The 16,813-nt window shown below is 38.7% G+C and overlaps 1 protein-coding gene across 1 annotated transcript in view; it reads right to left on the bottom strand.

Annotated features, from left to right (window-relative positions):
• LOC124722482 (orphan steroid hormone receptor 2-like) overlaps positions 1 to 16,813 on the bottom strand; it is a 108,551-nt gene that overhangs the window by 22,842 nt on the left and 68,896 nt on the right. Inside the window, exons 8-9 of the mRNA XM_047247638.1 lie at positions 1,209 to 1,377; positions 977 to 1,085 (exon numbers count right to left, since the gene is read on the bottom strand). Of these exons, the coding sequence (XP_047103594.1) occupies positions 977 to 1,085; positions 1,209 to 1,377 (278 nt within the window). The remainder of the gene's footprint in view (positions 1 to 976; positions 1,086 to 1,208; positions 1,378 to 16,813) is intronic.

The raw sequence follows: 16,813 nt of genomic DNA, 5'->3' as shown, positions 1-16,813 counted from the left end.
AAGGTCACTCAAATGGAAATGAGATGTGTGGAAAGATTATCTCACTGAGACACAAGACAGTCAGTACTTTCTTGTAAAACTGTTTGTGGTTGTCTATGGAACCCCAATTCTACCCCAGCAAGCACCTCTACAACTGAAGCAAATCGGCCACAAATGTTCTGTCTTCATGCTTCAGAAATATGGAAATCAGATTGGGAGAGTTTGGGACTCTGTGGAGATTGTGTACGGGCTTCCCAGAGGAACTTCTGCAGCACAATCTAAACAACCTTTGCAACATGTGGGCTGGCCCAGAGCAAACTTTTTTCATGAAGGTACCGACCGTCTTGTCTCACTGTGGGATAAATGTATTAACAGTTATGGTAATTACCTTCTGAACTAATAAACAGATTACTTACCCTTTTTCCATCTGCCTTGTTTCATTTGACACCTTAAACTTATACAAATGGGCTATCTAAGAGTGGGTACTGAGTCTACATCGATTTGTGTGCAAGTACACAATGCCAAGTGTCAAAATTTCTTTATGAAGAATCTTGAGCTACTATTCAGATTTGATTTCATATTGGATTCACTCAAATACCATATTTGATAGTGTGTAATCAATAAGAATTTTAAAAAATTACAACTAATGATTATAAAATCCTCAACAAACACTGTCACTTCATCCACCAGGAACTTGCAATTACATTATTAAGGAGTGATTCACTATCAAATTAAAAAAAAAAAAAAAATAATAGAAAGAAATGGTAACATTTCCACAGACCTAGTCAGAGACAGAAAAAGCTTTGTGATGTCTGCAAAGCCTACGACTTTATTTGGTGGTTCAGTTAAGCAAATATCAACATTCTACATGCAATAATGGAAATAAAATAGTCTGAGCAAAAATAAACTTCTCTTATGAGAATTAAATAAATCTACTATGAAAACTGCATTTTCATCTTAAATTATTGAAAGTTGAACTGTATAAAATCATACATACCAGCACTGAAAAGTGTAATCGCTTTCAAGTAAGCATATTCATGCTCATCAATCTGCAGCCTATTCATAGAATTCACATATTCCTGCAACTTACATATGTGATCCGTCACCTGTAAGACACCAAACTTATGAAAACACCACATACTTCTATGTTTTAATTTCATATGCTCTCATATGAAGGAATGTAAGACGCCAACCTTAGTAAACATTATAACTTCCAAATTTCAACTTACTTGTTTCACATGTCGTGCAGATATGCTTTCTTGTGTTACAGAAGTTTGAAGATGACCAATAATTGATGAAAGGATGGAAGAAAGTGAGAGCACCTCAGAGCACTGAGCAAGTCCAAGAGTAAAAAGCTCAGCCCAACATGCACGTAGTAAAGCAACATGTGTATCTGAACTGAAAAATGCACAGACACATTTAGGGTGATGCTCTTGTGTACGTCTTGATGCATAGAAACTAATTTCCTTACAACAATGCGCAAAAAAAAATATTGCTAAAGGCAAGATGAAAATAAGCACAATAATATTTGTACAGCAAGCATATATAGTGTTAACTGCAGCTCATGCACAATAAAAAGTTTTATATGCGTGCACAAGCTATTGGCATCACATTTTTATAGTTGCATATAGCCGTACAAAATTAACTAATGGTAAGGGTCCCTCTGAATCATTTGGAAAAGTAAGAGACATACAGAGCAACAGTTAAACTGGAGGTGTAATATAGAAAGTAAACTACCCTCCCCTCAATACACCTTTCCTACTTGCTTCCTGCAACTCCTTTTCATTCCATACACTCCAACAGTCAGAAGTTTGAAACCTTTGGCCACACGGCCTGTGCATGCCTAGCTGAAACAGGCAAACTAAAGCGATCAACAACACAGTCTTGACATGTGTGTGTAGCGCATTACAAGATGCTCACATGAGCATGACACTATTACCAAAATCAGCAGATAGTACATTGCAATAGAGATTTACAGCCAGACACAAACAATGGGTTCTTTTAACTTTTTTAAGGCTGAAAAATCATACATCATGAAAATGTTTCAAAATACTAGAGTGAAAGAGCAGCCATAGCTCCATTCTGGAGGCCTTCCATGTTGAGTATTCTTGTGTGAATTAGGGGGTATACTGTAGCAAAAGACACTACTATCACTCACCTGTTAAATTATAATTATTGCAGTTTTGATTACGTGAAAATTTAAGCAACCATTGCGTATGCAGGTGGATTCTAACCCCCCTCCCCCCACAACGAACACTGACAAATAAGCCAGCGCAGATACTGTATGCCACTGGCTGTTCTGTCTTGTACTGATAAAATTTTGGAGGCGATAGAAAAGGGGAAGATGGCAAAGGGAGAATAGCGAGGGAAAGCGTTTATAACTTTGGAGAGGAGAAGGAAAAAAAATATAACAGTTAACGTAACTTATTTTTGTTTAACTATCCTGGGCAAAGAACTAAGTGTACCCAACAAACTGGGTACCTGAAGAGTCATTTGTATCAGTCACACTTGCTTCGAATTCAGTTTCCTTTGCTGACTTCCTTCATGAAGTCATTCTAAATGTGGTGTACGCACTTCACCCAGTCTTCCACAGTACCTTCATAAAAACCTCCCTCAAGTAAATGCTGCACATCTTTAATTCAGAACGGTCCAGTTCTGCTCCTTAGCTCAAAGGTGCTTGTAATGTTCCGAACTATTCCAACATTTCCGCTTGTGTATAGCAGCCCAAAATTGGAAGGCCTCTATTCTAGCCACTGTTCAATTTCTTCCTGCTTTGTGTTTGAATTAGGAATTCCCCCCCCCCCCCCCCCCCCCCCCCTCTCCCTCTCTCTCTCTCTCTCTCTCTCTCTCTCTCTCTCTCTCTCTCTCTCTCTAATGACAGCTGGACTTATCAATGACAATCACACGACCTTCTCCCAACTCACATAAAAATATAGAAACCAGTGTTTTAACACATTACTATTCAGTGGATGATCGTAACTGCTAGATTTGCTGGTTGTTAAAATTAGTTTTGCACTTTTCATAAAACCACCTTCAGATGAACCTGCATGACAGACAATAAGTCCATTTCCTGTGCCAGTTAGCACTGTCAAACCACCATTGCCCTTTGAATTCTGAAAGGTGTACACAGTGCCACGATTTTTCATCGAGATAAATAATATGGAAACGACAATTTTCTTTCCTGATGGGCATTTTTTCATAAAGTTGCCCTAGTTGCTACAATATCAGATTGTCCATAAGAATGAATCTTGCATTGTTGAATTTCTGTACCCAAATCTGCTGAAATTCAAATATAGTACAGTGAACTATGTCCTTGGAAACTGTGCAAATCCACTCCTGGAAATGGAAAAAAGAACACATTGACACCGGTGTGTCAGACCCACCATACTTGCTCCGGACACTGCGAGAGGGCTGTACAAGCAATGATCACACGCACGGCACAGCGGACACACCAGGAACCGCGGTGTTGGCCGTCGAATGGCGCTAGCTGCGCAGCATTTGTGCACCGCCGCCGTCAGTGTCAGCCAGTTTGCCGTGGCATACGGAGCTCCATCGCAGTCTTTAACACTGGTAGCATGCCGCGACAGCGTGGACGTGAACCGTATGTGCAGTTGACGGACTTTGAGCGAGGGCGTATAGTGGGCATGCGGGAGGCCGGGTGGACGTACCGCCGAATTGCTCAACACGTGGGGCGTGAGGTCTCCACAGTACATCGATGTTGTCGCCAGTGGTCGGCGGAAGGTGCACGTGCCCGTCGACCTGGGACCGGACCGCAGCGACGCACGGATGCACGCCAAGACCGTAGGATCCTACGCAGTGCCGTAGGGGACCGCACCGCCACTTCCCAGCAACTTAGGGACACTGTTGCTCCTGGGGTATCGGCGAGGACCATTCGCAACCGTCTCCATGAAGCTGGGCTACGGTCCCGCACACCGTTAGGCCGTCTTCCGCTCACGCCCCAACATCGTGCAGCCCGCCTCCAGTGGTGTCGCGACAGGCGTGAATGGAGGGACGAATGGAGACGTGTCGTCTCAGCGATGAGAGTCGCTTCTGCCTTGGTGCCAATGATGTCGTATGCGTGTTTGGCGCTGTGCAGGTGAGCGCCACAATCAGGACTGCATACGACCGAGGCACACAGGGCCAACACCCGGCATCATGGTGTGGGGGAGCGATCTCCTACGCTGGCCGTACACCACTGGTGATCGTCGAGGGGACACCGAATAGTGCACGGTACATCCAAACCGTCATCAAACCCATCGTTCTACCATTCCTAGACCGGCAAGGGAACTTGCTGTTCCAACAGGACAATGCACGTCCGCATGTATCCCGTGCCACCCAACGTGCTCTAGAAGGTGTAAGTCAACTACCCTGGCCAGCAAGATCTCCGGATCTGTCCCCCATTGAGCATGTTTGGGACTGGATGAAGCGTCGTCTCACGCGGTCTGCACGTCCAGCACGAACGCTGGTCCAACTGAGGCACCAGGTGGAAATGGCATGGCAAGCCGTTCCACAGGACTACATCCAGCATCTCTACGATCGTCTCCATGGGAGAATAGCAGGCTGCATTGCTGCGAAAGGTGGATATACACTGTACTAGTGCCGACAATGTGCATGCTCTGTTGCCTGTGTCGATGTGCCTGTGGTTCTGTCAGTGTGATCATGTGATGTATCTGACCTCAGGAATGTGTCAATAAAGTTTCCCCTTCCTGGACAATGAATTCACGGTGTTCTTATTTCAATTTCCAGGAGTGTCTGTGACTGTTCTTATTCCCCTATTTTTCTTTCCTGAGAAAGTGTAGCTTCATTTCTTGATTACAGGTTTTATTCTCTGTGCTTCAGCACACATTCTCTGTAGCATTCGGACTGAAACACCACACGCCTCTTGTTGCGGATGTGACGCTGATAAGATTTTCTCTCTTCTGGGATTATTTTTAAGGTCTTGATGAAATTTTAATAGTTGGTGTATGATTCCCTTTCTTTTACTCCATGTGTCTTGTAACTGAGTAATCTGAACTTGTAAATAAGAAAGCAGTAGTATGCAACGAAAATCACAGCTTTCTTTGCAAACGTACAACACTTCTATACAGAGAACATGTGAGCAAATGATTGGTGGCAACCGAGTTCCCCAATCAGGGATACAATTAAAGTGCGGTGTTGCCACATAAACCATGTCAATTATGAGCAGCAGCCTCCTATAATGCTAACTGGACCGCAGACGTGGTAGAAATGGCACTGTGGCAACAGTGTGCAATTAAAATTGTGGACTAAGCCAGACTAGGCCAAAAACTTCTCATTGGCAGTTGCAAATGATGGGAATATATTGAGGTGAGAGAACTGACAGCATATTCTATCTTTATGTTGGTTTGAGAAGCACACTTGCTTGGCTTAGGCTGTATCTGTTGACCATCAAACTGAAATATATCTGTTTGAATTCCACTCTTGTATGCATTTTTAATATGTTAGGAATGTTCAAAATATTCAATAGTTCAACTGGGAGTGTATTCTGACTTGAGTCTAAAATTAGTAAGTAAGCATTACAAACCCCCACTCCCACCTGCCACTGTGGTTCATACAAAGGATTATTGATACAATGACACCAACCTTCAGAGCTAGGATCTTTAGTGTGTTTGGAGAAGGGCTTCAGAATTTCCACCCAAAACCATATTGTGTCCATTAAAGATGTCATCTTTACGTATTTCAATTTCATGCTTGGCATAGTCATAAGACAGGGATGTCTCTCTCAACACTTGCATTACACTGCAGATCACTGAACACACTCTCAGATTGTTAACTTTGTCAGTTGTCACACGTTCTTTGTAAGGTGTATGTCCCATTGTGTATACAACATACCCAAAGCACGCAAATCCACAGTTTTGGGAAAGGAACAGGTACACAGTTTTCACTGTTACATCGAAAATAGCATGGGTTGCAGTGGACTTATTTTTGTCCTCAAAGCTAGTTTTCATTAAGGTCCAACACTATCACCTTCAATCAGCACTTTGAATGCCCATCCACTCAAATTATGAAAATGCATGAATATTTCGATATGAGGGGGTGATGAAAAGTAATGCCTCAAGTTTTTATGGGAAAACTATTAAAACTTTTAAAATAAAACAAATGTGTTTAAGATTCTACACCTTGTCTACATGTTTATGTCTCAACATAGACACCCTGGCGATGAATGCATTTCCCCCAGCGAAGAGACCAGTTTGTTGATACCGGCAACTGTAGAATGCCTGACTTTGCTGACAGTGTCACAACCTCACCTCCGCTTGCTCTACTTCACCACTATCAAAATGAAGTCCTCAAGGTGTTCTTTAAGTTTTTGAAACATATGAAAATCGGATGGGGCCTAGTCAAGACTGTGGATGATTGATGACAGTCAAACAAAGACATCAGATTGTTGAAGACATCACTGTGCTCGTGTGTAGTCTGGCATTTCATGCTGAAAGAGATGGTGCTCCACATGTGGAGGAACTCTTTGAATTCGTGCTTTAAGTTTTGTGAAGGTCTCACAGTACCTTGCAGAATTTATGGTGGTACCTTCAGCAGGGTGAACACGTGACAAGAAAAAAAATTTCCCAGATTTTCCCTGGTTTTCCCAGTTAAAAACACACTTTTTCACATGAAAATACACTTCTTCCTAGGTGAAAAATGAACTTTTCCATGATAAGTGACAGTATATTTTCCATCGGAGCTGTAAAAATATCAATCCTTTGAAGGGTAAAGGTTTTATACACCAATGTGGAACTTCAGAGAATGAAAAAACTCTCAAAGAAAAATTGGGATGATCTGTTAAGTGCAGCAACATTCACACTGTATATTTTCATATTACAATACTCTGCATATTTTTGTATTTGTATTATGAAAGTTTAGATTCCAACAGCATATTACCTTCCGAAGCATTGAAATCGAGATTGCAATGTGCTACTGTAAGCCAATCGTAGCTCATGTCACATGATCGTGCCAGCCAATGACAGCAGATATTCAGAGCATAGGACATGTGACGACGTCAGCCAATAGCAACATCGCTGTTAAGTAATGTGAACACACAAATAGGAAAAGTTATTGGCTTAAATTAATGTACATAGTGCGGCTACAAGAAAAGTTAAGCTTTCACGTATAATATTTGCCTTTTTTTGTGTGTGTTACACTTTAAGATACATCACACAAATGTGCCATTAAATTTTTAAATAATTAATGTCTGGTCTTTCGAGCTCGAAATTATTCTAAGTGGCTAGTCCTCAGTGTGTCAAGTTTTAAATGAGACTCAAACACTCTTGTCATTTAAGAAATCCACTGCGCATTTGCACACGTAATATAATTCATCTTGCGTAAAAGGGAATTTAGTTGGAAACTAATGGTTTTGAAAGCACCTTTTGCAATATTTTCCCGCGATCTATTAGAAATAGCTTCATTTCAGCAGCTGCCAGAGAGTGCCAGAAAACAGGTGTTAACTACATGTGGGCCGCTATGAGGACATACGAAGCCCATAGTTTCGTACATATATAGTATTAAGAGATCTTACGTGATGTCATAAAGAAATAGGATACTCCAGAGCATCGGAATTTTGTAAACCATACTAAAATGCATAATTCAGCTTAAAGTACACATTCATATGTCAAGATTCACAATGAAGTAGGCCCCAACCTGTTATTAAGCTTTTCAGTGTGATTTTTGGGATGCAAATTTTCTTCAGGTACCAGTACTGCATTATCTCATGTTTGATTCTTTACTATGGCATAATGCCATATGTGCCTGAAGATGAAAATGTGCACTTAAAATTCAGTGAATAGTTGAAACCAGCCCTTAACTCAGACTGAAACACTTTATTTCTATTAGACTGACTACCTCTAGGGAAAAAGATTAATAAAAGCCACATTCATTTAGCAAAGTGACAAAAATAACTTCATTGATCTGCAAGGCGACCGACTGCCAAAAACACGGAAATAAAATCAAATCAGAAAACTGAAACTAATAACATATGTTAGCCTTCCATAATTATGTGAACGTATTTTAATTCACTTGATAGCTTCAAACGGCAGAAATCCATTGTTTTTATTTGATGTGGTAAGTGTTAATGAAGAGGAACAGCAGAATCACTAAACATAAACATAGCTTATGTGGAGACTAACCCCCTCCCTAACAACAACCCAGACCGCTATGCACATGCGCAAACCCGACTACTTGGGAGTGCCAGAACAATTTTTGCAGATAGTATCTGGCTGCTGATACAGCTAACAGCCACACTTCAAGCAGCCGGAAGTGGGAGAAAGTACTCCCCATAAGCAACTCATCTACGCATGCGTGAGAGCCTCTGGGCACCTGTTCAATGAACTTAATGTAAACAGTTGTGACGTCACACTCATCGGCAGCAGTTTGTTGCTATTAAGTATTCCATAGTCTTTGTTCTAAGACCTTTGACATGTTTTGCTGTTTATTGGTTCTTATCAGTCAGATCACAAAAATTTAACTGAAGACTAATACAATGAAAAATTCCCGTCATTAACAATGAGTGCATGGCATGGTTTGGAACATTTTCTGGCACTGGTGATCCTTTGTTGCCCAATTCCAATGATGCTCTCTTTGTTTTGATGTCAAAATAGTGAATCTAGCTTTCAACACCTGTCACAATGTTTTTAAGGAAGTCATCACCCTCATGCTCAAAACGCAAAAGAATTTTTGATAGATATTCACAACCTACCCTGTTTCACGTCAGAAGTGAGCATCTGAGGCACCCACCATGCACGCAGTTTTCTGTACCGCAGCTCTGGCCTGTAAACACTCTCATGATATTCTACACTTACATGAGAGCTGTGTCCATGTTCTCCAATGATTTTTTTTTTCCTGATAAGTTCATCAACCTAATTTCAATAAGTGTCATCGTTTGTGGGTGCGGTCATCCACTCTGAGCTGTGTTATACACACCGAGGTTAGCATCCCCATTTCCTTCATTACGAACATCAACAAAACAATGTTGCACATTACTGATGTCATTTCAATCATCACCGTACACAGCTTGCATTCGTCTATGAATTTAAATTGGAGACATGTTTTCTGCGGTTAGAAACTCAATTACAGCACATTGTTTCTCACACACTGACTTAGATTACACACCACTGTGTTACACACTACAATTAGGAGCTATCTAGCAGCAGAGGGTTCCAACTTGCATCACTGAATTGGGATAGTCAACCAAATAATATGAATGGTATGTAATGCCTCAACCGATATCGAGAACAGAATAAAAAATTAAGAGGCATTACTTTTCAGTATGCATTTGTACAATGACAGCATGTGAGTGAAAGCTTACACTACGAATTAACCTTTCCTCCCCATTTGGTGTGATTTTTCTTACACCCGAACATGATGTAACCAAACAAATAAATTCCACAGAGCCAAGAAAAATATTAAGTTCCCTCATTCTGGATGCCCATATAAATGAAAAACTAATATCTGAAGCCTAGAAGACGAGTATTTGCTACTGATAGGGCAGCAGCATAGTTCTGTTATGTAGTCATGGCTTGGAGCCAGCCAATGGCTAATAGAACTTATGCGGATAGCAACAACTGTGTCGTCAGATGTATTAATCTTAGCAATACAGGATGCTGATGTTTCAGTTTGCTGTACTTGACATCAAATTAACAATTTGCTTGACTTTTAGTGTTTGTTTCATTTCATATTGAACCATGTACCGTGCATCGAGTAGTGCAAGCAAAACATATTAAGTGAAATAATGAAAGGAAAGTATGCCATGTGGTCAAGCTCATGAATTGGTGTGTTCAATGACGGAGTACTATAAAGTAGGGAGGAAATATGGTGAACCTTTATTTCCTATTGCTCCAGTTGTAAAAAGAACCGCAACAACTTTTCAAATAATGAAAAATATCATTGTAGCAATAGGGTAAAGGTAAATACGAAGTACATTATGATGAGACTGGCATAACACAGCTGCAAACACCGAGAAAAAAGTGGTTCAGGTAGGAGTAAGTGACAGCTTTGGACTACTTCTAGGAAGATATGATTTACTTTAACACTATGCCGCCCAGCGACACCACAGTGGTGTTATGCATGAAATAGTGGTCAACTGCCGGCGATACCACAGTGGTGTCGTGTGCATAGTATCACTCAGTGGCCAGCAACAGCACTTCGTGTCTTTTCAATTCTGTTGGTGTTTTGTTTAGGTAACAATAAGTTACACATGACGACAAGTTTTTTGTTTTTATAAGTACTTGTGCCCTTTCTTCATGGTAGAGGAAAGATACGATATGATTATTTACGATGAATGCGCGGATGTCTTGGCCAATTGGGAAGAAGACATTGAATATAAAAAAATGAAAATGAAGTGGAATTGTCGGAAGATAGTGAAATACTTCCACGAAGAATTCAGCAAACACTGTGGTTGCCAGCTGATTCGGATGAATCAGAAGAAGCAGCCAGTGAACAGTAGTCAGACTTCGATTTACTGAGGACCAATAATAAATAATGAATTTGAACGATCTCCGGTCCAAACATATTTCCCAAAGATACACAGAGTGTCGAGGAATATATTGTGAACGATCTATTTGAATATATTAGCAATGAAACCAACAAGTACTACAGTTAAAAAAAAAAAGAATGCCAAGTTCGTTGATATTAGGGGACTCAAACTTAGAAAATGCAAGGATCGATCATTATTGGTCAACGAATCTGTTGATAGACACACCGATATTTTGCAAAATGATGTCCCGCAACCGATTCAGACAATACACCAATAAACCAGATAATGCCGACCAGCATTTCAAAGTGCAATTCATAATTGTTTATTTTTCCGAAAAGTTTAAATAAACCTTTAATCCAAGTCAAAACATCCCAGCTGGTGAAGGAATGATACTGTGGCATGGACGGTTAAATTTTAAAGTTTACAATCCATCAAAAATTACAAAATATGGCATATTTATTCTGGTGCTGTGTAATTCAAGTATCTAATACATTACTTCATTCAAGATATATTCCGGCGCTGGAAATCTTTTAGGAAAAACAGTGATGGAACTATTGATACCTTCCTATAAAAGTGTAGAAGTTACTTGAACAGAAAATTTGAGTTTGTGGAACGATATGGCAAAATAGAGGATTTCTGGAAAAATTAAAATGCGCAAAAGTCAATGTGTTTGAAGCTTGTCATGAACGGAAAGGTGAAGTACTCGCACAGGTATGGAGAGCTTCGAAAACTAAAACGCTACAAATGATCTCTAGAATATATAATGCCACTTTCACTGACACTCAAAGAAAATGTAGAAAAACCAATTACACAACAAAAAAGCTGAAAGTGTATTAGACTACAACAAATACATGAAAGGAGGGTATCAGGCAGATCAATATTTGAATTACTACCCTATATACAGAAAAACTATAAAATGGTCAAAATGTTTGCATGTACCTCTCTAATTGCACATCATTTAATGTGTTCCGTACATGGAAATATTTCAATCCAGACCACAAGAGTCTCCGATTTCACAATTTTTTATTGAAAGTGTCTGATTCGTGGATAAAAGACTGTACCTGCTTCTGAGCAAAACCTGGGGGTTGCCACTATGTCGTGCACGTCTCATTATGATCAGGTTGACAGACTTTCCAGTCACATAAAGCAACACCAGCTAATACTTATTTCCGAAATGAATAAACGAAAATGAAAGCACTGCCATGTATGTTCCAAAAACAAAAAAGAAGACCAACAAACTTAATGTGCAAGTCTTGTGGAGTTGTGTGACATCTTTGAGACTGTTTTGCTGCATATCATACAAAAGAGAACTACTAAGTACCAAAGACAATGCAAATAAACAAATATATGAAAACAAACAAATTTTGTATTTATTTATATACGTAAACCTTCAAAATCTTATGAAAGTAGGGGAACAGGGTTGTGAACTTATGAGAACTAAAGATGACATTAGTAAAACTTAACAATTTCTAATCTCCCAGTAATGTCAAGAACGGCCGGCAACAAGCCAAGTAATCCGAATCAGCGCTGCTGGCGCCAAGCGAATACATTTGTATGAGACGTGCATACGGCAAAGCGTTAATAAACATAAGCAACTCTGAGAACCAATGCTTTTCAAAATACTTGTGTTGCATCAAAAAGACCATCGTTTTAAAGGCAGCAAATTTTTGTTTAATGCAGTTCTGTTGGCCATTTATCAATGGATGGAAAATATTAATGGAAATAAAAGATAATAACTCATGGCAACACAGATTTCTACAGAGGTTGTGTGTGAACATGTGTAATATAGTATCAATAATTAATTACATAGAAGGTGTACAACAGAAGCAGTGTCACTTGATATAGGACAAATCAACGCAGCACACGCAAATACATTAAAGAGTTCTGTGCCAAACTGCTTGTTAATGTTTTTTTCAAGAAACGCAAGTGACTATAATAAGAACATATAGTTTTAGAGAAGTTCCCAGAATGAATTATCACTCTGCAGTGGAGCATGTACTGATCTGAAACTTCCCGGTTGATTAAAACTGTGTGCCACTTAAAGGCAAAGGTCCCAGCTTCAAGTCTTTGTCTCGCACACAGTTTTAATCTGCCAGACAGTTTCTTTCCAGAATTGCTGAAAACATCCCTAGTGATAATCTTGGATGGCCTGCAAATGTTGCTACAAATACTCCACATTATTCAGCTGTTCTCGGTAAGATGCTAACTTTGGCAATATGGAAAGACAAAATTATCAAGAGGTCGAAAAGATGGGATGAGGATCTCAGAGAAAATAAGAATACTGAATTGTTCAAATTGTGGTGTAACATGCCACAATTTCCTAGATCCACAATACTGAGGAAATTGCAAAATGATAAGGGCAGTCAGTAAATTTATTTACAAATTTATGTACAAATTTATGACCTGCATGTCATTGCATTTTTGTTCTTACTGCATGGTTATTTGAGTGAGACTCACCATAATGCTGTCTGCCAGCTGTGTAAGGAGTCAGTACCAATGATTAGTTTCATGGACTATATTGGAAGCTGAGCTACTCAAACAATTACTTAAAAATTTGTAGTTGCTACCACTCCTTATGCAATAGAAGAATATCAAATAGCATACTTCAACTGTCCCTGGTTATCTGCAACCACAATAGTTTATTAAATAAACTTGCACACTTAAAATGAGAGTATAATGGTCGCACTGAATGACAAAAAAACTAAACAATGCTCTTCATCATCTATGCCCACTATGCTCTGAGAGAAACAGGAAAGCAACCACAAAAATTTTGAAATGTAAGCCAAGAGTTGAAATGAATGGATGTGTTGCAGCCAACAATGTGGCTTTAAAGAAGCAGGTCAAAATATTCTTACACAGTTATTATGAAGCACACAGGCTGTACATGCAGTCAGTGAAGGTGTGCAGAAGGGAGCACAGTGTTCCATCAAAATTATTCCACAATAATTCTTGGTCACAGACCACAAAATTATATGAAATAAAACAATATCCATACATATCTCCTAACAATCCTCATACATCTGACCTTGAAGCGGTATTTAATATCTACATAAATCAAAAGTTCATTATCAGAGAGAACGAATTTGAACTTAATGGAAGCTGAGAAGCTTCCTACGAAATTGTTACAGGCATATTGTGATTTACGACAGTTAAGTATACTGGCAACTCTTAACTATTACTAACTGGCAACTCCTAATCCTGTATACAACTGACGAAAATGTCACAAGGAGGGAGTGCACGATATCTTGTTGCAGAAGTGGATACTACACTCCTGGATACACCTGAAAATGACTACATTGTGTGTACTGTTGAAACATACTACTTTCCAGATGATCATATCACCTTGCTTGTCTGAGAGATGTCCAAGTTATGTGAGGGGACAACAATTACCAGTTTTTCATTAATATAATTTATCCAAAATATGCAGTGGCTTATGTATGAAATTTGAATAGCAACTGTAACAATACAGAGCTACCATCGATTTATGTTTAAGCATTCAGTCTCTACAATAGAAGTAATACTAATCAAAATGACATTTTCGGCTTACCCAATTCAAAACAATGGCATATATCCTGACTAGTTTTTGGAAATCAAATTAACATTAAGACCACAGTGGTGCTAACATGATTGATGGATGGAAGCAAGTACATCAGTAAGTAGGTAGGTTAAATGTCAGTAAGTAAGGAAGGCAGGTAGGTTAGATTCTAAGAGCTCACTGACAGCAAAGTCATTATAGGCACCTACAATACTATGAGTGGGCTACCAGTATAAATGTAAACATTATACAGGTTCCATTGCTTTACTCTTCTTGGACTGATATCACCTTGAATTTTATGTTATTTATATAGAAACATTTATCTCAAAAACAGCACAATAAACAATAATCGGCAGTTTTCTATGGAGCAGTAATTGGGGTTACAAGGAGAACATGAATGAGAAATTTGATGATCTAATTGGTACTTACAACTGAGAAGCACAAAATTTTTATTATCCAAGAACACTTATTAGTTGCATACAAAGTCCTTACAACGGTAAAACAAAAGTGGTTAACATTTAGTACCCATTTAAATGACATTAAACATGTGTTTCAGCAATCAGGATTTATCATTCATGTTTCTAGTTCTTAGCTGTCAGAGCACACATTAAGTTCATAGTCAAGAAAAAACTATTGGCAAATTTAGTTCTGCATCACTGCACAATATTTTTATGCTTGTTACTGTAGTACTGCCACTGATAGTGTCACTATAAAATAATTTGAATATTTATAGGGAATGCATAGCAAAATGCAAGAGGAGGCCAAACACTGCTGGTGGCTTCCCCTTAATTAGAACACTGCACATAAGTCACTTTCAACAAATGACATAAATCCCAAGCAATACAGTACTGAATAATAATGCAAAGCAAACACTGAAAAAGGTAAATGGAAAAATTCAACAGCTTGTCAACACAGGATACAACACAAAAAAATAATTTTCTTGGCTGTAGCTAAAAATTCAACTCAAACATAAGGTGTCACAAGTTATCCAGGACTTCTCCAGTGAAGCTCAGTATGACAACAGACAATAAGGAGGATGGTGGTATATGACCTACTAACTTAATTTTTTAATATTATAATAGTAGACACAAATCATCTTTATTATTTGGCTGAGAAAACACTATCAAGAGCAGATTAAGACTACTGATCACTACACTACAGACAAACCTAGTGGGTTGTAAACATCTATCTTATAGAATGAAAGAATAACACTTCTTTATTGAAATGGCGATAATCTATGTTCCCTTGATATAAATGAACAAGATTAAACTATATGTTTGCTTTTCATCCTACCCATCAGTTCCACATGCAGCTGTCAGAGTGCTTAAGCATACTCAGCCAATTTTCTACAGTGTATAGCTGTAAGTGAAATATACTATACTAAGATTGGATAACTCTCTATTACTAAGTGACTCTACCAGAACCCAGTACCAGTTACAGATCACATTTCACATGAATATTGATCAAATTTAAAAATTTAATGTGTTATCATAATCTACTCATTAAGAGGTATCACCTTATGTTACAAGTTTAATGCAACAAGACAAGTATTACAGTTAGAAACTGTGTGTTTCTCTTTTGGCAGCACAACTGATGGCGTGCAAATACCTGGACATTATTTATCCAGTATTTGAGAACGAGAGCACATAGCGACTCCCAACAAACTTTACACGGTTTAAAACCTTTAAGGAACTTTTTCTCGCTGACATGCACTACAAAATGATGAAAGGAAAAATTTCATCGCTTACTACATTTTCGGTGTTCATGAAGTAAAACATCAGCAGCAGACATGACATTTTAATTCAATACTTCTTTACTACCAACTCTATACACAACACAGTTTGTCTACAGTATCCATATATACCACTGAATGTACCTGAAAAATTATATCATTGTATGACACACAGTTCAGGAGATACAATGTCATACACATTGAGATGCATAAAAAAACTAGCTTTTGCTTGAAGCAGAACACAAATTACCCAAACTATTTTCATCCAGTGTTTCATAATGAGAGCATTTGGTGACTTCCAATGAGCTTTAAGCATAATTTCAATCCTTTTCTGAATTTGTTCTCATTTACATGCTTAACAAAAAATATTTAACACATTAATTCATTTGTAAAGTAATCTAAAGTCTGAAGCTGTTTTATGCATAAGAGTTTGATTCTTTAAGGAATCTGGTAAAATACTAAACAATAAATGAGGAGATATGTGTAGGATTGCACTACGGTTCAACACTTTAAGACCAAATATTGATACATATTTTTATTTGCTTAATGTTCTCCATCTTTATGAAGATGTACTGGTGTACTCCCCCTCCCCAAACACAAAGATACCAATACACTCAAAAGAAACAAACATGGAAATACACAGGGTGGTCAGAAATAGAATGCAAAGCATCAAAGCATGTACACATGATGCAGAATAGTTTGTGCTGAGCGGAAAAAGAAAGCATCAATATGTTGTGCCATTTCTGAGTTAATCAGCATTGAAGATAGTTAATCAGGCTGTTGTGTGTACAAATTCCAGTGGTCCTCCAAATACAACTACTGTCTGTCGTTCTTGTAGCACAGATTATAGTGCGTCAGGCTTCTCAGCATTTGGCTTGCGTTCAGACCTTACTGCTGCCCCATGTCCAATTTTTTGATCACTCTCTTGTTCGGTTTTTAGGAAACCATACGAAGAACACGTATGGCAGCACCGTCTCTGGCAGGCCATTTGAACCTGCGCACACAATGGCCTGATTGGCTAACTTCAATGCTAATTAACTCAGAAATGGTGCAACGTATAAAATTTTTTCCTTAACAATTAATTCTC

Source organism: Schistocerca piceifrons, chromosome X, assembly GCF_021461385.2.
Source record: "Schistocerca piceifrons isolate TAMUIC-IGC-003096 chromosome X, iqSchPice1.1, whole genome shotgun sequence".
Lineage (NCBI taxonomy): Eukaryota > Metazoa > Arthropoda > Insecta > Orthoptera > Acrididae > Schistocerca > Schistocerca piceifrons.
This window is presented reverse-complemented; position numbering and strand designations above follow the sequence as displayed.